Source organism: Centrocercus urophasianus, unplaced genomic scaffold, assembly GCF_019232065.1.
Source record: "Centrocercus urophasianus isolate 14NV4802_14NV808 unplaced genomic scaffold, USGS_Curo_1.0 seq_11, whole genome shotgun sequence".
Taxonomy (NCBI): domain Eukaryota; kingdom Metazoa; phylum Chordata; class Aves; order Galliformes; family Phasianidae; genus Centrocercus; species Centrocercus urophasianus.
In genome coordinates, this window is record NW_024884253.1 from 37,351,089 (window position 1) to 37,372,602 (window position 21,514).

At 36.3% G+C, this 21,514-nt stretch overlaps 1 protein-coding gene across 2 annotated transcripts; it reads left to right on the forward strand.

Annotated features, from left to right (window-relative positions):
• The first annotated feature begins 376 nt into the window (after positions 1-376).
• On the forward strand, positions 377-21,057 carry TCEA1 (transcription elongation factor A1). 2 transcript variants are annotated; one of them, XM_042840116.1, is made up of 9 exons: positions 377-656; positions 5,901-6,006; positions 13,189-13,276; positions 14,317-14,465; positions 16,263-16,319; positions 16,849-17,003; positions 18,568-18,714; positions 19,600-19,671; positions 20,732-21,057. In XM_042840116.1, the coding sequence occupies exons 1-9, from the start codon at positions 534-536 to the stop codon at positions 20,738-20,740; spliced, it is 906 nt and encodes a 301-aa protein (XP_042696050.1). In that variant the 5' UTR covers positions 377-533; the 3' UTR covers positions 20,741-21,057. The 2 variants fall into 2 exon arrangements, with proteins under 2 accessions (XP_042696050.1, XP_042696051.1); XM_042840117.1 differs by having other exon boundaries at positions 385-656; positions 14,320-14,465.
• Positions 21,058-21,514: the final 457 nt, after the last annotated feature.

Here is a 21,514-nt window from a genome sequence, read left to right on the forward strand (position 1 = left end):
TAAGACTTCTAAGCAAGTCTTGTGAAGCTTTGTTACTGGAGCACTTGTTAGTAAACCTGCTTACATGGATGTCTCTTTCTGTGGTGGACATTAAACCTGTGTCTAGTAAAACAGTGTATAAACCAATATAACTTTATGGCTTAACCACTCTAAACACAGATAGGGAAGTTAGTCATAACAAGCTGTGTTACTGATAGACTCTAGAGAGTTTCTCAATTCCAAGTTCTTGTTCTCAGACATGTGAGGTTCTTCACTGTAGTGTGCTGTTGTTTAGTTTATAAGTGACATGCACCTGAGGACATCAGTGAGAGGATGTGTGGTGGTTAAGGAGCAACTTACAGAATACAGTGACTGGCATTTGAATTATACAGGATTAAACTTCTCTGGTCTTTCAGTGGAAACTGTGAATTCTGAATTCATGTTGGTTAATTTTTAGAGTTGGTGAATAAGAGTGTTACTTTTCCTGGGATTTTTCTGTGGGTAAGTTGAAGGCTGATGGTTTGGATCCAATCTGGGATTTTAAGACTAAGAATATGCTGTTGGCACTATATTTGAAATTCTTGATTCCTACTGACTTTTTTTTTGTTTTGCAGGCTGGAGCTCTTGATTTATTAAAGGAGCTTAAGAATATTCCCATGACCCTTGAGTTATTACAGGTACCACTTCTTTTGTTTTTATGTTGCAAAAACTAACTCCATAATAATGAAAGTGAAGCCAGCAAATTTGGAAGGTTGCATTATTTAAATGGATTCATGTGGAGAAAGGTCTTGAAGAATTGTTGCTATTTTGGCTAAATAGTATTATTTCACTATGATTTAGGGCTCTGAAGTGCTTTCTTCAAGCAGCAAGTTACTGAAGTTGACCTTTGATTTGAAAATAGTGAATGTTGTCATGGTGGAGCACTGTTCATAGATTTCCCTTACGTGCACTCTTAATTTCTTATTAATACAAGTGTGATATGTTTCCCTATTTGATGAAGGATTATGCACCTGGTAAGAGGTCCTCCTTTTATGTAGTTAGTTCTGTTTCTGGACTGTAATTGAGGAGAACCATCGTTTGTACCTTCTGGTAGGTTTGTGTTTCTTCATTGCCCGTTTAAACGTACCTTCCAGTAGTGTAATTCTATAGTTAATTACAGTACCAATTCTGCATCCTTTGTATGGGGTGTAGTGGTGTGGGACAATCTCTCTGTCTTACATGCATTACAATCTCATTCTGCTTATCTCTTACATCTCTAACATTACTTTTATAAATCCTTTCGAAAAAGCGTATCAGTGAACTTTATTTACATGTAAAGTTTTAGAGTTGGTTATATAGTTCTGCAGTGATCAATCTTTGTCCCAAACTAACTGGAGATTACCCATTTCTGAAAATTTGCAAATAGCAGAGGTTAGCAAAAGTTCAGGGTTTTTTTTCGCTGTGCTAGGCACTTAAACTGGAAAAGACTTAAAAGTAATGTTATCTTAAGTGACGTTTAATTTGCAGATGCAGGATTATCTGGAAAGATCTGAGTAGTGTCAGTGTTGCCTATGTTTTTGTATAATGTATTTCAGTACATTATTAGTACTAGTGATTGCCATTTAATATTTGCAATTTTAATTAAAATTTCACCTTTTTGCATGAATTAGTGTATCTCATGACACTGTACTCTTTTCCCCTTCAGACCTTGAGGGTCTGAATAAAGTAGGTAATTGATTCTTATTCAGTTGCTGTGTAAACTTTTCTTAGTAATGTTATAAACAGAGATGACTTAATCTTGGTAAATTTCAACTTAGCTGTCTGTGTTTTAGGTTACTTGTGTCACACTAGCTCAGTTTATATGGAGTTGCATACTAATTCTGTCCTGTTTTCTGTTCTATTTGAAATAAGTTTATTTATTCCCATCTACATCACATGGATCAATTTTAAAAGTAAAATAATGTTTCTAATAAAGGATTGGTTTTAATCTGTATTGGCAGATTAAAGAAAATTTCTGTTATAGTAGATCTAAAGGGATCAACTGTTTTTTGTCTACTCTGACTTGGTAGTCTAACTGTAGCTTAGTCAAGTTTTTCTGAAGCATCCATTCCTGTATCCAAAACACTTCTTTGGCTGTGTAAGATTTCATTTAGACTGAAATTTGTGTTATTTTTCCTGAGTTCGATAAATATGTGAAGTCTGCTGTATGTTTTCTAGTAGTCTCCTAACGTTGCTTAAGCAATGGAGGATTTGGAAGAATGATTCAAATGTGGAGTGATCACACTCTCGGCTCTGCTAGTTGGTGGTCAGTGGTGTGCTAATGTCAAGGGGGATGACAGAGAGAATGGCAGCACTAACTTCCTCTGTGTAGATGGAGGTATTGACTGATATATTCAAACGGACATGAGGGAAAACCATTTCAAAATTGCCTACACAGAGAAGAGCACTTCTGACTAATAGCTTCATTATTCCTTTGCAGTAAGAGAAGTGACATCTCATCTCATAGCATGGCTGTCACTTGAGTCTGAACTGGGGACAATTTACAGGTGCATGGGGTGGGAAAGCGCACTTCAGCAGTTTGGGCTAGTGCCTGTGGCATGAGTCTGTCTTATTGGACTTCTGTCACAGTAAGATGAAGCAGTTACACACAACACAATCTGTTTCACGTACCACAAGTTATGTGTAAGCTTGCTCACCTGTGTGAACAGCCAGTAGCTCATGTATTTATTATCATGGGATTTATTAGCAGCTGCATAATAATAAGTACATTGGTCTTCAGATCCTCATTGTAGGTAGTATGCAGCTGGACAGTGAGTGAGGTAGATGTCTTCATTTGAACCAGCAGGTTTTACTGGAAATTGCACATGTGCAGGTGCACACCCCTACATGAAACTGAGCTGTGAAATGCAGTCCTTGTTAGTTACTTGCCAGTTCACTGGCAAGCTATGGAGACCTGGGAAGCTTGATGTGGTTATTCTCAGGAGCTTTATTTGTCAATCCTTTGGGCCAGATTTTCCAAATTCTGTCTTATTACTTCACTGCAATTTGAAGTTGGTAACATCTCTGCTTGCTTTAGTGATTGCTGTTCTTCCTCAGCTGCTTTGCCTAGCTGTTAAGCCTCCAGCCTGAATGATTTGGTGGAGAGAGAAAGCAGGTGTTTATGCAAGTCTGAGTTTCTTTACTATTCAAAAATAGAACACAGTAAATGCCAACAAGTGCTGAGAAATATGAAGTAGGGAAGAGTGATTCACTTGAACAGAGGAGAGTTTTTAAATACCTGCACATTATAAACTTATAAAAAAGAGTTTCAGGGGTTAAATTGAACTAGATAGAAATACAAGAGTCTTTGACTTGAAATGATTCTTATAGTAGCAATTCTCTAGGCTGGAAGACTGAGGAAACTTCAAATGCTGATAGCTGATGTGTAGTTATATTCACCAAATGACTGCTCTAACAATGACCTTTTGTGATTGCTTACATGAGTTTTCAGGTAAATAAATTAGAGGATCATTCCCAGTTACCAGTGAAGGGTAAGTTTTTTTTTTTTTTGTTAGGTACATTTTTCTCATTCAAACAACAGTTTTATGGAGTTCAAAGCGTTACTTTCCTAATCTAAAATTAATCATAGGATCATAGAATGGTTTGGACTGGAAGGGACCTCAAGGATCATGAATCTCCAACCCCCCTGCCACATGTAGGGCCACCAACCTCCACATTCAATGCTAGACCAGGCTGCCCAGGGCCCCATCCAATCTGGCCTTGAACACCTCCAGGGATGGGGCATCCACAACCCCTCTGGGCAGCCTGTTCCAGCATCTCGCCATTCTCATAGTAAAGAACTTTCCCTGATATCCAACCTAAATTTTCCCTCCTTCAACTTAAAACCATTTTCCCTTGTCCTGCAGTTAACAACCCTTTCAAAGAGTTGACTCCCCTCCTCTTTGTAAGCTCCCGTTTTGTACAGGAAGGCTGCAATGAGGTCACCCCACATCCTTCTCTTCTCCAGAAGGAACAAGCCCAGCTCCTCAGCCTGTCTTCATATGGGAGGTGCTCCAGCCCTCTAATTACTTTTGTGGATAATATCCAGCAGTTGATCAATTCTGCTCTGTTTAGGTCTTTGTGTGATACTTAACTAGTTGCTAAAGCATATGTATAATCAATGAATATACAGGTGTTGTAATTAAGAAATACACAAGAGTTTGGCTAAGCAGGTTATTATACTAAAAAGAATAGATAAAGGGCTTACCCTTGTCCTGGGCTAGCTGTAAAATTCCAAAGGAGGGATCTCCAGAAAGAGATCCTTCCCCCCCTGGCAGTCAGCTCTTAAATAGGTCTAGGAGAGGTGGAGCCAGGCTCCACCCCTTCTAGCAGCACAGGAGAATTGCCTTCACCTGTGCTCCCAGGGCTCACTCATTGCTTGTCTCAGGTGATCAATCAGAGGTTCAGGCCATGATTCAGCAGTTCCCATACAGCATATCATGGAAAGAGCATGTAGGCAGCTGTAAGAAATGCTAAATAGCTGCCCATGAGTGAAGTCCTTGGCCTGTGCTCACTGCTCAGCCATGAGGGGGAAAGGTGAAATGGGGAAGAACTTCTGCATCTGTTTGATGCTTTCTGTTAGTGTGTATGTGCACAAAGACTATCTTGAGAAACCTTAGTTACAAGTAAGTAGCCATCTGTTTTCTTCAGTCTAAAATACGTTCAGACCTGGGATTTTGATGTACCTCCTTTGCTGAAATATCTACTGAAGATTTCAGTATGTTTCCAATCACTTAGCACATCCAGAGTGCCTAGAGAAATGTGCTGTGTGGGCTGTAAGGGGTAATTTTCAGAAACAAATTATTTCCTTTTTTAGTGTAATGCTTAGATTTAATTTCTCCTTTAAAGGAGAAGATATTTATGATAAGCCACTGCAAAAATAAATAGAATAAATCATACTTAGTGAGTCTGGCCATTAATAAATGCAGCAAAGCTGGGCATCTTAAGAACAATGTAAAAATGTAGTAATCAGTCAAAATATGATATTGTAGTACAATACTTGTGTAAAATACCTTCTTTCCCAAAACTGAAAGTGTGGAGGTGTTCTATTTTTTATATTAAGATGCCTGCTGAAAATATTGTAAAATGATGCTTTTACTGCTGTTTATCTAAATTTATGTCCATGAGGACGTAAGTTATAGATCTTAAAAGGAGGGAAAAAAAAAATCTTGAGTAGCTCATAAATATCATCTTCACTCTATAGGTGGCAGTAGAGCCAAAGCTTTAAAGCCCATTGTCAGCTTGGCCTTTTCAGAAGGATAAGCTTTTCTTATTGTTTCTACCTAAACACAGAAACCTCTGTGCTTAAAATTTTAATAAGTCTCACTATTGCTAAAATGACTGGGACCTAAAACACAATCACTCCCAACATGACAGGTACAGCTTCTTCCATGGTCAGTAAATGGGAATTTGAAAAATATGAAGTTACTGAAACATTTAGCAAGTTTCTGCTCATACCAAATACAACTGCAGTCATTGTGTCACAGGAAAATAAGATTTTGTGGTTATAACCTTTACTAAAGTTTTTTTTTTTTTTGTGACTTTAAAATGTGTAAAAGACTTTGATGTTCTTAGATAGTCTGGATGCCACACTTAGTTTAGGTCAGTAGTTTGTAGAGTTTCTTTGAAGTGGTTTAAGGACAGAAATACTTGGTCCAATTTCCCTTAATTCTGAACTTCTGTGATGGAGACAAATGGTAGTGTTGTATTTCTTCGTAAAATGCACTGTGTGTTTTTAAAAAAGTTCTGTAAAGGCTTGCAGCATTTCATCCTGATACTCATGAAGATAAATAAAAATACATCTTTTTAAAATAAAATTGTCTAAAAAGCAGCTTTAGAAATGTTTATTTAATCAATTATCTTCATGCCACTTTTTATAGTGTGTATTTTCATTTCTGTTGCAGACTACCAGAATTGGAATGTCAGTGAATGCAATACGCAAGCAAAGCACAGATGAAGAAGTTACTTCTTTAGCAAAATCTTTGATCAAATCCTGGAAGAAACTGTTAGGTATGACACAACCTTTTCTTTTTTCTTTAGGGGAAAAAAAAAAAATGGATTTTGTGTATTACAACTATATGTGGACTTGATAAAAATCCTTACGCTTCCATTCTTCAGAAACAGTTGTGCTGTTGCTTAAGTATTGAATCTATCTGTGCTGAGGTAGGTTTTTGGGTTTTTTTTAACCTCTTTGACTACCACAGATGATTACTGTGAAAATATAGTCAGAAGCAAAGTTAATATGCGTTGACTAGTGCTGACAAACAGTAGGAAACCAGCTTCTGCAACATGACTCATTTCTCAAACCTCGCTGTGTGCTGTTGAGTGAGCAGTATTGTGCTGCAGTATTAAAAGCTAAAAAGCCTTTTCTTGACTATTTCCTCTGTCAAATGTAAAAGGTACTCTGAAGAATTCATGCAGAACCTCATGTGAAAGTGTGTACCCTTTGAAGCTTGGTTATAAACTCATTTGTAAAGAGAAGAAACTAAAAAAAAAAAAAGTTTGAAATACTGTTAGAGATAGTGAAAGTTTCTCTAATTAAAACTATACTTTGTAAAACCTTAATAGTTTTAGAAAATTCTTTCATTTCCGTTACTGCAATGAATGCAGTTACCAAAAGCTTTCTGTTAACAGGGTTTTGTATGAGCACTTTTTGTAGCACTTATTGTATTTGAAATGATTTAAATCTTAAGCTCTCTTCTAGATAGTGTATCTAATACAACATAGTATTGTACTCAATTGTGTTTCTTTGTATCCCAATTTAGATAAATTAAGCTTCAGGAGGCTTAAGGTTCTAAAATAGGGAACAGTTTGTATGATTTTCTACTGATTTAAATGTTTGATATTCTCTAGATAAATGTGCTAACTAAATGCCTGCCATTTCATTGCCAGCCTCAGTCAACCTCAATTTATCCATTTTGTTAGCCTCGTTTTATCCCAGTTAGCTGTGTTATCAGTCATGAAGCATTAGCAAATATTTTATGACTCCTTTTGTAAATGGCATAGAAATGTCTTTGTTTCAATTAGACAGTTCCTTGATATGTTAAAAGAAGGAGAAATTGTGAGAGTTCTTATAATCTGCTTTTCAATAATTTGTACATCCTCGTAAGCAACAGCTTCTGTACCAGAGATATTTTTTAACACTTCTAAACATTAGATAATTCTAATTAGGCAAGTAATAGTAACTCTTCTTGGTGTCACTACCCATTGAACAAAGGGATTGCTATTTGTTTAAGATAATAGAAATAGTCTTCTGCTTGATTTTCTGTAATGTCTGAAGTCAGGCAAATTTGTGTTAATATATTGTTACCTGTGGCTGACTGATATTTAACTGTTCAAACACTGTGAAACAATTCCTCAACCTCTGAGTGTGTCCTTGATGTGGAAAACTGGAATAAGTCTGTGGTGTCTGATGGTAATGGTAGGTTCATCAAAGTATAGATTGCAGCTGAAAGAAGTTTTCCTTCCCTTCTGCAGAGGGGCCTTCTTGCTCATTCCTGTACTGAAGAGGTCAGAAAAGGGAACTCAGGAGTTGTAAACTAAACATTTTGTTTATTTCTTCTGAGTTCTTTTCAACTGTCAGTTTCTTGATCCAGCTCTTTTGCAGTTCTTGCAAACGGATTGTAGCAGTAGCACACAGCTGGGGAAAGGTGGAACTTTAAAAGGTGCCCCTTTTAATGGTTTGCTACATTCAGATTGTTTTAAGACAATTGTGAGAATCTACCTTTAGGCTGCTTACATCAGGTGATCTCAAACGTGTGAAGAACTGGAAAGTAAATAGCAAATATTTGACTACAGTCAGAACTGTATATGTTCTTCCTGGGACAGAGAGTTTGTTACCTTTATCTTACTCTAATTTTTGTTACGGGGCAGACACTGCTGCACGTACATGATTGTGCCAGGTCTGTTACACTTATGGTTATGCATGTACAGAATAAAATCAAATTATTTTTGATAATACAGCACTCTTTGTATTAAAATCTGACATAATTAGATTCTTGTTGATGACAATGTAGAGCGCATAATAAAGCACGGTAGGTCAAATGCTTCACCTCTTGTTTCATTGGTTGGTAATTAGAACTTCCAGAATTACAAGACTTATTTGGGCTGCATGACTTACTGGGTGGGAATTTTACGAAGTAATTTTATTCTGTTTTATCATTAGTTTTGACTTTCTCAGAAGAATACGAAATACCCTATGTTGAGCTGCTTGAGAAATCAGTTTCGATTATGCTGTTTATAGTGCATGTAAAATGGTATGGATCAAAGATGGCAACAGAAGCGGACAGCTGTTAATCATACCAAGCATTGTACTCAGAGATCTGAAATCTTTGTGAGTTATTTTTACAAATGATATTTTGAATTTAGGAAAGAATCTTTGTTCAGGCTGCATGTACTAAGTTGAATGCTTTTGGAACTTATGTTTCAAGGGTGCATGGGAAACTAGAAATCAAAATAAGGTTGTGAATCACCAGAGTTTTAACAGATTTTTTTGGCTTGCTGAAAACTATACCAGATTACAAATGGTTTTTCAAGTGAGGTCAGAAGCTGCCCAGCAGAGGGCTCCTAGGCAATATCTGGAGTGAGTCACTGCGTGAGCTATAGTGAAAGATTACTTTCAGATGTTGCTATAAAAACGTTAAACCGCACATCCTAGTTGGTCGCAATTTACATGAAGAAGCAAATTCTGTTCTCAGAATAAAATAACACTGTGTCATAACATGGAGTTTGCAAGGAGTTGCTATTTTGCCAAGTACTTGAGTATGGAGATTGTTATACAGATGAATCAATGGATATCAATTTTTTGGATATCAATGGGTATCAATTCAAATGTGTGTGTGTGTGTATATATATATATATATATATATATATTTGAAGAACTCTTCATAACCAAAATTTTATATATATGTGTAGAAAAATCACTAGTTTCTTACTAAAATCTAAGGGTATACAGTGAAAAAGAATGTCTAGACCTTTAAGTAGATTTAACCTCAGTCAGCTTATGTGCTGGGCTGGAAATGATTTATTGGACAATAATCTTAAGTGTAAGTCTGATCCTGTATTGCCAGGGGGGAAAAAAAAAAACAAAAAAAAAAAACCAACCACAATAAAAATGTGTCAAGCGCACTTTGAAATGTCAATTTAAAATCAAAGAAGTCTGTCTTAAGCATGCCTGAGCAATTTTGTCTCAATGTTACCAAGTTAACACTAGCCAGACTATGCAGAAGTCTGTTATTCAGTTGAGTTTGCTTATATGATCCTCTGTTATTTCAAGTGTAGTTTTGATTCTGCTGGAGCAAGTCTGGTACAGTCTAAGACTATCTTACAGATATGGTAATGCTGTCATTAGGTTTAGTTATTCATGGACATCTAAAAACTTACTGGCTGAATTCAAATTTTTATTGAGGAAAATAAGCTCCTAAATTACAGTCTGCAGACATAGTGTTTACTGTTAAGTATAATATGTCTATTTATAAGATAGCAAGTGCAAAAGTACTTTTAGAATACATCTTCTTTTACATGTCATGTGTGAGCTGTAGAATCATCTGATTTGGAAAAGATCACAGAATGGCCAGGGTTGGAAGGGACCTCAAAGATCATGAATCTCCATTCCCCTGCCACGTGCAGGGCCAACAACCTCCACGTTTAATGCTAAACCAGGCTGCCCAGAGCCCCATCCAACCTGGCCTTGAACACTTGCAAGGATGGGGCATCCACAACCTCTCTGGGCAGCATGTTCCAAAAAATAAATAAATAAAAATGATCAAGATCATCATGTCCAGCCATCAGGTTGACAAGCTGAGTCCCATTGCTAAACCACATCCCTTAGTGCCCTGCCCACACATCTCTTAAATGCCTCTGCTTTGGTCAGCCTGTTTCAACGATTAGCTCCTCTGTTTGAAGAAATTCTTCCTGATATACAATCTAAACCTCCCATAGCAGAACTTGAGACTGTTTTCTCATGTGCAATTACTAGGCATGTGAAAAAGAGGGCAACATCCTCCTCCTTACAACTCCCTTACAGGGATTTTTAGAGAGTAAAGAGGTCTCCCCTCAGCCATCTCATCTCTAAACTAAACTGAAGCTCAGTACCCTCAGTCACTCCTCGTTAAACCTTGTTTTCTAGTCCTTTACTGCCATTGCTGCTCTTCTCTGCCCCTGCTTGAGCAACATAGTATCCTTCACAGAGTGAGGAGCTCTCAATTGACTGCAGTACTCAAGGTTCAGTCTCAATGATGTGGTGTACAAGACAATCACTACCCTGGTTTAGATCACGCTTTATCTCATGCAAGCAAGGAGCTGTTGGCCTTCTAGGCTATCTCAGCACATGACTAGTTCACATTCAGTTGGCTGCTGCCCAGCAACCTCAGATCTTTTCCTGCTGAGCAGCTTTCCAGCCCCTCTTCTCCTATTCACACTGCTGTGTGAAGTTGCTATGACCCAAGTACAGGACTCGACACTGGGTCTTGTTGAATGTTAGATAATTGGATGCAACTGGTCCCTCTGCACAGCCTTTCTACCCTCAAGTAAATTGACAGTCCTGCCTAACAAGTTTTTGTCTGGCACACTGGATGACAGTGTGCACTCCATTCCCTCATCCAGATTGGTAATAAACACGTTAAGCAAAACTGATCCAGTGCTTGCTCATAGGGGACACCACTGGTGACTGGTCACCAACTGGACTGAGCTCCATTTGCTGTGACTCTTTGAACCTGGCCATCTAGCCAGTTCTTCACCCAACATATTGTACAACTGTCCAAGCCATGAGAGGCCAGTTTCTCCAGTAGATATGGGACACTGTCAAATAGTTCACTAAATTCAAGATATACAATACTGGCACATGTTCTCTTGTCTTTTAAGCAGGTCATCTTGTCATGGGAGATCAGGTTAGTCAGGCAGAACTTGTTTTTTATATATCTGTGCTGACTGCGTCTGATCATTCGGTTGTCCTGTATGTGCTGTACAGCGATATTCAAGATGGTCTGCTCCATGGCATTCCCTGGTACTGAGGTCAGACATACAAGCCTTTAATTCTCTGGATCCAACTTCCTGTCCTTCTGGTAGACTGGAGTTGTGTTTGCAAACCTTCAGTCAACTGGATATTATTTTAAATTAACTTAGGAAGCAAAAGCCTCAAGTGTCTGTGTTAGTTTGTTGTTAATGGGCTTTTGAAGCAGTACTGGCTAAAACTGAATTTTTCATTTCTAAAATTGATGATAATTTCAGTTTGTTCCTGGAAAAAAAAAAAAAAAAAAAAAAAAGGGTTTTGTAAGTTATAATAGCTGTACAATTAAAAAAAAAAATCATGACTCTTCGGAGGAACTTAGATAGTTTAAATTTTAATTCTAAATATTTATCTGCTTCTGTGTGTTTCCTGATGTGAATCACTTGTTTATTTGAATTTTTAAGTATCTGTCAAAAGCCACTTTTCCATCTTTCTTTGTTGTATTTTTATGGTGGTTTGTAGTTCCCATTAGCTGTCATTCTTCCTTTGCTCCAGAGTCTGGCCTCTGGATGTAAAAAAGCTAATTGGAGGAGACAAGAGACTTTCATTTCTCAAGGATAACTATTTTTTTCCCCTGTTAAACACTGTGTTGACAAAAGAACAGTATGTAATTAATAAAATAAGTAATCCTTGTTCGTGTGTGAGTTCAAGAGCAATTACTGCTTGGAACTGAACCTTCTCGATACTTTCAATGTATGATGCATAAAAGTGAGTGACTTAGTAAGAGTATTTCTACTAAGCAGAGAATGTTTTTATTTTCAGATTTATGAAGCTGGATTTAAGAGAAATATATATAAACTCTTCTCTGAGAGATTAAAGATAGCATAGTTTTGAACGCGTATTTGCTGAAGATGGTTCAATTGTCTCAGCTGCTGAAGTTTGACCTTTTGTTTGAGACATGCTTGCATAGACTGCTCAGGTTAGAAAGAGCCATGATTTTACCTCCTACTTTACCCTCTGGTCTCATCTATACTCTGCCCTACATAAGTGAAAGATGCAGTCAGGGTATCAGTAAATGTTCACAAATGTTTACCCTAAGATACATACTGATATATCTGTCTAAAAACCTCTGGCAAAAATTGTCATGTGCTTAAGATGTGAGTAGATGAGGTAACGTGCATAAATAGAATATTTAAAAATGTATTTATCATGTAAGTGTTTGTAGCCATAGAGACTAGTTGTGAATGTGTGTGTTAAAAATGGATTGTGGGTTTCTTTCCTTTCTCTGTCTTTGGGTGTCATAGCAAAAATCTTCTACAGTCCATTCTGCTTACACTTTGCTTTTTTAGTGATTTTTTTTTTTTGTAATAAATACTTTGATTGAGCCAGTATCTTTATTAGGATTTTTTAAATAACACTTTTAATTTATTAAAGACAATCACTCAAAATATATAAGGGAATATATATAATAGTAATATATAAGGGGAGTATAGATATGCACTCCCCTGTAGAGAATATTCTGGAGAATTTTGTGGACTTGCCTGGATCTCAGATTGTTTTGTAAGCATTAATTTTGGTTACATCTGGAGATGGAATTCTTGATGTGTGCTTTAAGTGCTTGAGTAAGAAGAGACCTGAATCTGTGTTTTATACCACAAGTTCCCATGAGAAACATGGGGATAGGATCCTTCAGGAAATGAGGTTCTTTTTTGATGCTTAAGCAAGGGTTTAGATACCCAGTTCATGACTGAGGCTTTTCTCTATTTTTCTTTGAATTTAGTTCTCTTTTAAAATTTGTAATAAGCTCATCCAAGTAATAACAGCATACAGAGTTAGATGTGTAATGGCAGATCTATGAGGGTTTGGAAGGAGAAATTCACAAAAATTAGGTGAGTGATGGCAGGATGGCAGTGTCACTGGGTGCTCTCTGTAGGTAGTGGAGAAAGCAAGCCAAAGCAGGCGGCTGATTTAGTGTCAAGCTTCTTTAGAGTCTTTTTTATTGTATCTTCATTGCCAGTTAAAGCAGATGCTGGACTTGACCTGAAGGATTTGAAGTGTTGACATAGATTTTCTTTGCTGGGTTGGCAAGGGTGTGAGAGGTGAAAACTGTACTGCAAGAGAGAGATAAATCAGAGAGTAGGAGCTGACAGCACGTCTAACTGGCTCGGAAGAAATTATCAGAGATATTGTACCACTGCTTTAAATCGATTACTGAGTGAAAGTTTCTCGTGTTTTGTATTTCCCAGATGGACCTTCAACTGATAAAGATTCTGAAGAAAAGAAAAAGGAGCCTGCATCTTCCTCACAAAACAGCCCTGAAGCAAAAGAGGAAAGGTACTTAAACCTTGAGGACAGGTAGCCTCGTTCACTATAAATTAGGATTAACCTGAAAAATCAACCAATTTATGCATACACTTGGGCCAAAATTTTAAATATTAGACATCTTCCATGTTATTTTGTGAAATATGTACATTGTACAAAAAATGATATGTTGCTAAGAAAGAAGATCCGACTGCTGCTGATACATTAAGGAAAGATGAAAGCCACAGGACAAGATATGGACAGTCTAGCTTTTGTTTATTCTGTCTTATCTGTCAGAGACTCCTTCCTCTCTCAATACTAGTACTGAGCTTTGAGAAGTGTAGCTTTCAGTTACAACTTTGTGGTAATTATATACGTTAGAGGTTTAGAATACTTCTTTTGTCTGTTAGCTTTTATGTTTGATAAACAGTCTTGTTCGACACCTTTTTTTGGTAAAGACAAAATATATGTTGTCAGAAAGATGAGCCCATCTACATGGCACTTGAGGTGCTGAAAATATTTGCATGGTATCAGCAAGTCTGGTTTCTCTACGAATTTCTGCTTGTAGCAAATCTGTTTACAACAGCCATTTTCAAATTAGAATATAACCTCTAATTATTTGTCCCTTGTGTGAGAGAACACTTTCAGACTATGCAAAAGCTTTCTTAAACCATCGTACCACTTCAGTACAGTTAGCAGACTGCACATTAGTGTGATATTTCTTTACTATTTTTTAAAGTAAAGTTCCTTGAAGGGAAAAATGGTTTCACGTTAATGTAGAGAACTGAGAGTAAAAACTTACTATATAAGTAACCACATAATGGGATTAAATACTTGCTGTTGTCTCTGTTGTGTGGAATACCCTGGTAAATATTCTGAAGACACTCTTAAAATTGTTTTGACTCTGGAGTGGTGTCTTATATTGACTTTAGACAGCGTCTTGTGTTCTTCTATTAATATCATTAAACGGTTATAGCAAAAGATCTGTGGGTTCCCCTCAAACAAAGTGATTTGAAGAATGCAAAAAACATTTATTATTAGGTTTTTTGTTTTTTTTACTTTTTTTTTTTTAGCAGTTCAAGTAGCAATTCCAGCAGCAGGAAGGAGGAGGGTAGCGCTCCCTCAAATTCTTTCATCCCTTCTTTTCCTCGGGCTCCAAGCACTTCGGATTCTGTACGAGTGAAATGTAGAGAAATGCTCTCTGCAGCTCTCAGAACAGGAGGTGAGCTCTGTAGACAATATTTTAAAGTTTAACTGTTTTTTCCTTTTGTTCTTTTCCTGTCTCTGTTTACTGTACCCTTTCTTATGCCCAATTGTGTGTGCATACCCATAGGTCAGTTCACTCAAGATGCAATAAACTGAGTAATCTCGGCAAGATGAGAGTGTACTGAATTACTTTTTTGTTGCTGGTGATATGGGACATTTTGTGGCTTCTATTTATCTGATATCTTGTCTACAGAGAACCTTCATTACAGGAAGTTATTACCTCTGTAATTCCTCATTTGACTCTATTAATGGAAACTGCTATTTTTGTCTTATCTCTGAGTGAGAACGTCACCATAAGCATGACTGCCTTTCTTACTCTAGAGGTCCTGTGAGCCTTCAGATTCTAGATCTTGAAGGATGCCTTTCTGTTTTGATTTAACCTTGAAGTTTCATGGATATAGTCACAGTTAGTCTTACACTGCTTCATCTTCCTGCCTTTGAGGCATCTGTGAATTGCTTGACTTTTTTTGTTGTTCTTTTGCTTTTCCCCATCCTGTACACTTGTGTGTCTTTAAACTGATGAATGATATGCTAGATAGTGAGCAAATCAACTGTTGTACTCAGTGACCTGAATTCTTTCTTATGCGTTGTTCTTATCTGCAAGAACTGTTCTCTGTTCTTAGCTTAGTGTAACCTGACTCAATGTAAGCAGACTTCCGAAATTATCTGTTTTATTCATTTCACACTGTACTTCACTTTTAATTCACATGAATTCTGACACAGGCAGAAATCAGAGCTGACTAAAGGCCGTAGACTTTCGATCCTGCAGATACGTAATTCAGAGGACAAACAGGTTTTTAGAAAGATGCATATGGCTTCTTAGGTTTTGTAATTGTGTGTAGTTGAAGCTTTCACTAGGTTTCCAAGAAATCTTTTTGTAGTGTTACCTCCTATTGTAATGTCACCTCCTGTTTGATGTGTAAGCTGTTCATCCATAGGTCTAATGCCAGTCACAAAATATGTGGTTGTTTTCTGGTTCTATGGCCTTCTGCATGAGATGAAGAAGAAACTACGTTTTTATTACTCATCAAAGTGCACCCATGTTAGAATGAGGAGGAGGAAAACACATATTGTGTCTAATTTGTCCCTGGCTGTGTTGGAAAGGCAGCTGTCTTTATGAAGAAGGGTTTGGGTTAGAAACACTAAACAATTATCTGGAGATGTTTTAGGTTGTGTTGTGTTGTCTTCAATATTGCTATGGTTCATTTCTTCTAATTTGCACATTTTATGACCATTCCCTACTTGGCATGTTTTTAACAATAATATTTAATTACTGTATTTCTAGAGAAATCTTTCTCTTGCATGCATACAAAACATAGCTGGTGTTGTGTGGGCTGAAAGAATTGATAAAACTTGATAAAGAATGTTTTCTCGTTATAACAGCCTATTCTAAACACAGATGCACTGTGTTTAGAGATGGGTAATTGCCAAGCATAATAGAAGACAATGTTTTTTTTCTGTACAGCAGAGTTGTTTTTTATGTATTTCAGCTAGAGATAATTTTGTCTGAAAGATTTAAGGTAATTCTACTTTTTTTTTTTTTTTTTTTTTTTTTTACAACTCTTATTGCTCTTCATTACACTGATTTTTCTTCAAAGTCTTGTTAGCAAATTTTGTAAGTCAACCAATCCTTAGCAAATGAAATTCATTTTAGTTATTTGTGATTTGTTTCATGTTCCAGCTTGGATCTGGGTGATATAAAATACTGCCGAGATCATCAGAGTGCTAATATTCTAATTTTTGTTTTCCTCAGATGATTACATTGCTATTGGTGCTGATGAGGAAGAATTGGGTTCTCAGATCGAAGAAGATATCCTTTGCTGGGCATCTCTGTGCTCTAGGATGAGAGTATTTAAGAACATTGATACTGTTTAAAAAAAACAGTCCACTTAATCTGTAGATTGAGTATTTCATTTCATTTAAAACAGAAACAAGCAAACTGTGTTCAACGTGTCAGTACTGAAATTCAGTATTTAGAAAAGTACCATAAACTAAACAGAGGGATCTGTGTATGTGTGATTTCTATTTTTACTCTTAATACAGAAATTCTGTTAGAAATTAAATGAGAACAAGGAACTGGGCTTATGTCCTTGGGTGATTTTTGTGAATTTTTGTTAAAATCCTATTATCCCCAAATTCATGTTTTGCCAGCTATGTGCTAAACAGTGATTAGGCTTTGGCAAGATGTGAAGTACTGTCTGCTGTGTTGAGCAGAGAGTAACTGCTGTTTGGAGATGGGAGAGTGGGGAAAGACTTTTCTTTAAAACAGTTGCTCCCCTCCAAAAAAAACAATGCACAGTGCTCTGTTTTACTCGTTTTGTTCCTTAAATCCAAAGCACCTATTTTTCAAGAATTAAAAAACACTGATATGAAATACAAAAATAGGGTACGAAGTAGGATAGCGAATCTCAAGGATGCAAAGAATCCAAACCTAAGAAAAAACGTGTTATGTGGGAACATACCTCCTGACAAATTTGCCAAAATGACTGCGGAGGTAAGTAAAGCATAGCTCTTGAATTGGTTCCCTACTGGACTTATGTCCTGGCCGCTAACTAACTAATAAGAAATGCCTGTACTATTGAAGGACTAAGACTTTTTCATGGTTTGCACAGTCTGAATTATAGAGAGCAGAGGAAATGAAAGTGGTGTATTTTAGTGGTTCCTGAAAATGTAATTTCTCTGTGAGTCAGGTAAGCTTTCTGCCAGATTCTCTGAAATACAGAACAATGGGCCTCAAGCTCAAAGAGGGTAGATTTAGGTTAGATATAAGGAAAAAAATTCTTTCACTGAGGGTGGTGAGGCACTGGAACAGGTTGCCTAATGTTGTGATTGACACCCTGTCCCTGGAGACTTTGAAGGGTGAGACTGGATAAGCTCTTTGCAACCTAATCTAACTGTAGTGCCCCTGTTCATTGCAGGGGAGTTGGACTAGATGGCCTTTAGAGCTCCCTTCCAATCCTAGGGGTTCTATGATTCTGTGGTCTGTTAGTGATGGTTTATGCTCAGGGTAGTGACTGACTTCAAGCTGCTAAGCCATTCACCCTTCTGGATATGAAACACTACCATCCACATTAGCCTGTCTTGCCATTTGCTTTTCAAATACTAGCCTCTGCTGTTATTCTCCTATGAAAGATGTAGCACTGTGCTTTTGAAGTGCATGTCCTGTTGGCATTTTTAGTGTTGATTTAAAGCTTATCTGAAATTTGACAGATTATGTCAAATGATTTTGAAGGAAACACTTTACAGTAAATAGAAGACATAAATGATATGGGAAGGAAGCTAGGAGAATTGGCCTTTGAATCAAATTAGATTTGTTATTGAAAGAACATTTTGAGCACTTTAACAGAAGCTTCCATTCAAACAGATGCTCACTGTCCAGATTTGTTTTGATTTATAAAGAAAGTAGAAGTGAAAAATAAAATGTTACAGGAAAGAAAAATAGAAGCATGGGTAGCATTTGATTTCAGTTTGTAGTTCTGCTTATGTGTTGGGTTCTGCTACTTCTCACCATCCTCTATACCCAGCCCCAGATAGGTATAAAGTTGTATCTAGGAGTAACAAAAATCATGACTAGCTTTGATATCAAGGAATGGATTTTTTTTGTAGTTTATATAGAGGCCAGGAAAAAACTGATGATGGCAAAGGAATGGGGAAGAAAAAGTAGGTTGTATCTGAAATGTATTTTTTCAGTGTTTTTATTCTACGTGTGTTTAAGTACAAATGCAGAAATGTGTTTCATGTTGTCCAGTGCTCCTTATTTGTTTTAATTACTATATTGGATCAAGATCTCAAATTTAATGGCTATTAAACCTTATTATATAATTATATCATGCAGATGATGTCTTAAGGGAAATGGCATTAATAGAAAATTTTGCATTCCACGTCAAGGCAGAATGCAGAGTAAAATGCTATTGAAAAAAAAGAAACTTTTTTTTTTTACTGTGCACATAATGCTTACTATGTATTTTTGAGATCCTGCACATTGGAGCAGTGGTTCACACTTCATTTTCTTTAAAACAAGAACTTCCTACTAAATTCTGCCATTTTGTCTGTGACAGGAAATGGCAAGTGATGAGTTGAAAGAAATGCGCAAAAATCTGACCAAAGAGGCTATCAGAGAGCACCAGATGGCCAAAACAGGAGGCACCCAAACCGATCTGTTTACGTGTGGCAAGTGCAAAAAGAAGAACTGTACATATACCCAGGTATGTGGTTATTCGGGAGGTTCATTTTCCTTTCTCATAGCAGAAGCCCTGTATAAACATGGTCAGAGAAAAAAAGAGTTCATTACAAAATGGCGTGTTACAAAATGCTAACAAAATACAAAACATGGAGACAGTTGGGTCTACATAGGTGTGCTTATGTAAAGAATGTTTGTTGTATTAATTGTATTAATTTACCAAATATTTTATCTAAATTCAAGCATAGTAGTTATGTTGCCTGAAATTCTAGTTTGTGATGCTGAGTTTTTGCTAATTCTTCTGGTTTAATTTTAATAATACAGTTTTACATGGAAGAGAACTAGTTCACTGTTTGTAATGTGTAAGCCTTTTTTTAATGGAGGTAGTGAGTATGTATATATTATCATCTACCATTGGACTGATGCAGGATTCTGACTTAGAATTTTTTCTTATTATAATATACGTCCAAGAACTGTAGTGGTGCTGCAGGACATGTAGTATTTATCACAAGATTAGCTATGTTCATGGTTTATTGTTGTCTGTTAGGTACTTCAAACAGAAAGCTGTGTTTGAGTCATGAGACTTTAAGCCTTTGTGTCTGTATCCTATGTTGTAGCTTTAAAGTGTAGTTTCACCACAGATTTTTTTTCCTAGAAATATACAAACAGTTCCTATACTGAAATTGGTATTTTACTGTTCTAAAGTTGTCAAAACATAAGCTTATAATCACTGTATAGTTCAAACAAAATAAAGTGGTTTCAACTGGGATGCAAAGTTAACGTATATTCTTATCCAAATGTAGTTACTTGACATTAAACTTTGATTTTAAACCTTTACATTGAACACATGCTAACAAAAGTTGAATGTACTAATTTTCCTTTCCTGCTCTGGCTTTTGCCTTTGTCAAAGGTTCAAACCCGCAGTGCTGATGAACCTATGACAACGTTTGTTGTTTGTAATGAGTGTGGAAACAGATGGAAGGTAAGGCTATTCGACTGTTCTGTATACCTGACAGCAGACAACCAGGCTCTGTGCTTAATTTCATGTTTCACCATAAATGACAGTTGAGTTTCTGTTGACTGTTATTTCTTAACCCCAAAACTGTACATTGATATGCTGAAATGGCTTCATATTAGAAAGCTATCTGTGGCCAAAGGTGTTGAGAATGCACAAGTTCTGGCTGAGGGTAAAAGTCAGGACGTTGACTTAGACCTTGTGACATCTAGGTACAATATTATGCTTTGCCTTAAAAAGTGGTTGCAAGATAGCTACTGGATTTTCCCAGTCTTCTCCCAAGGATTTTCTAACCATTTTTAATCTCTGCTTTGATGGGTAGAATAGGTTACTTTAGGCATTTTGGTGGGTTTCTTTTCCCTTTTATTTTCTACTCTAAAAAAAAAGCGGAATATAAAAAAGAGGAGACTGCTGCCATATTCCTGTGTTGGGCTAAGTGTAATACAGTGATAATTTGCTTTCATTTCTTAAAAACAACAACAACAACAACAACAAAAAATTCAAGAAATGGGAGTTAAAAAATGTTGCAAAAACAACAGAAGTTGTCTCAGGAACGATTGTAATGAAGTAGAGAAACACTGAAATGAAGGCCTGCATAATTTACTGTTTAAGATACAATATTAAGTTTAATATTGTGTGCTATCTTCGTTTTGTTAGTTTTTTTCTCTGAATAATGCTGCAAAGGATATATTAGGATTACTGCCTTAGGAGTTCTTTTATGTGTCTTGCTTTATGTTTTCTGTTACTCAATACAGGTACAAGATATCTAAATAATTTATAAAGCTTAGAAGTTGTTTGATATGGCACAAAGAAAAAGTTGATTTGTCCTTAAATCCCCTACTGAGGTAGTAGTTATAAAAGTCTCTATATAAAAATGCTTGAGTGACAGCATACTTGTATGATATAAGCAAATGCTTTGAATACTGATTTCCATATTCAAAGTATAGTGTCATATTGCTGTTTCTTCTTGCAAAGATTTAGAATTAAGTTTTATGGAGACCTCATAAAATTTCTTTTCTTTTCACAGTTCTGTTAGAGGAAGAAATTATCAAGACATCTGGACCAGTATGAAAGAGGATTTTGTAATTAGCTTTAAAAACTAGGCTAAGCAGCTAGCTTCCTGTGAACAAGAGGTTATTTGGTTTTCTTTTTTTCCTTTCTTCTTTTTTTTTTTTTTTTTAATGCAGCATACATGCCTGAAGTTAGCCTTCATTTTGACACAGCCATCATTTCCTTAAATGCCTTCCTATAGCTGATAGTCAGTAGGGCCAGGTTGCTCGATTGTATGGTGAATGTTAAAATATTTTTTCATTTTTGTAAGTAAGTTGAAATTAAACTTTTACCAATGAAGTATTTTGATAATTTGTTTGGTTTTTTTTTTCCCTAAGTATGCGAATCGTCTATTGTATTTTTAAGTCTGAAATATGCATCCTATTCCCATAGTGTATTTTATCATTTTTTATTATTATACATAGAAAAAAAAAGTGGCTTTTATGGTGGAAAGAAAAATGCTTAAATCAAAGAAGCTGAGTTATGTATCTAAACACTTCTTAGGCACAAATAGCTCAGCATTTCAAGGTTTCTTGCATAACTTTGCATAAAAACATTTTAAATTCAACTTACTTGATAGTATGGCTGTAATTCAGAAAGCCTTCCTTTTTCTATTAGAAGAATAGATATATTTGATATATTTTTTGGCTATGTGTGAGTCCTTTGGCAGAATTGCTTCTTAGAAATTATTTACAGGTTCATAATAGATTTTTCATTTAATTTGCTTTAGCAGCAGCAAACTAATTATATAGATGTTTGC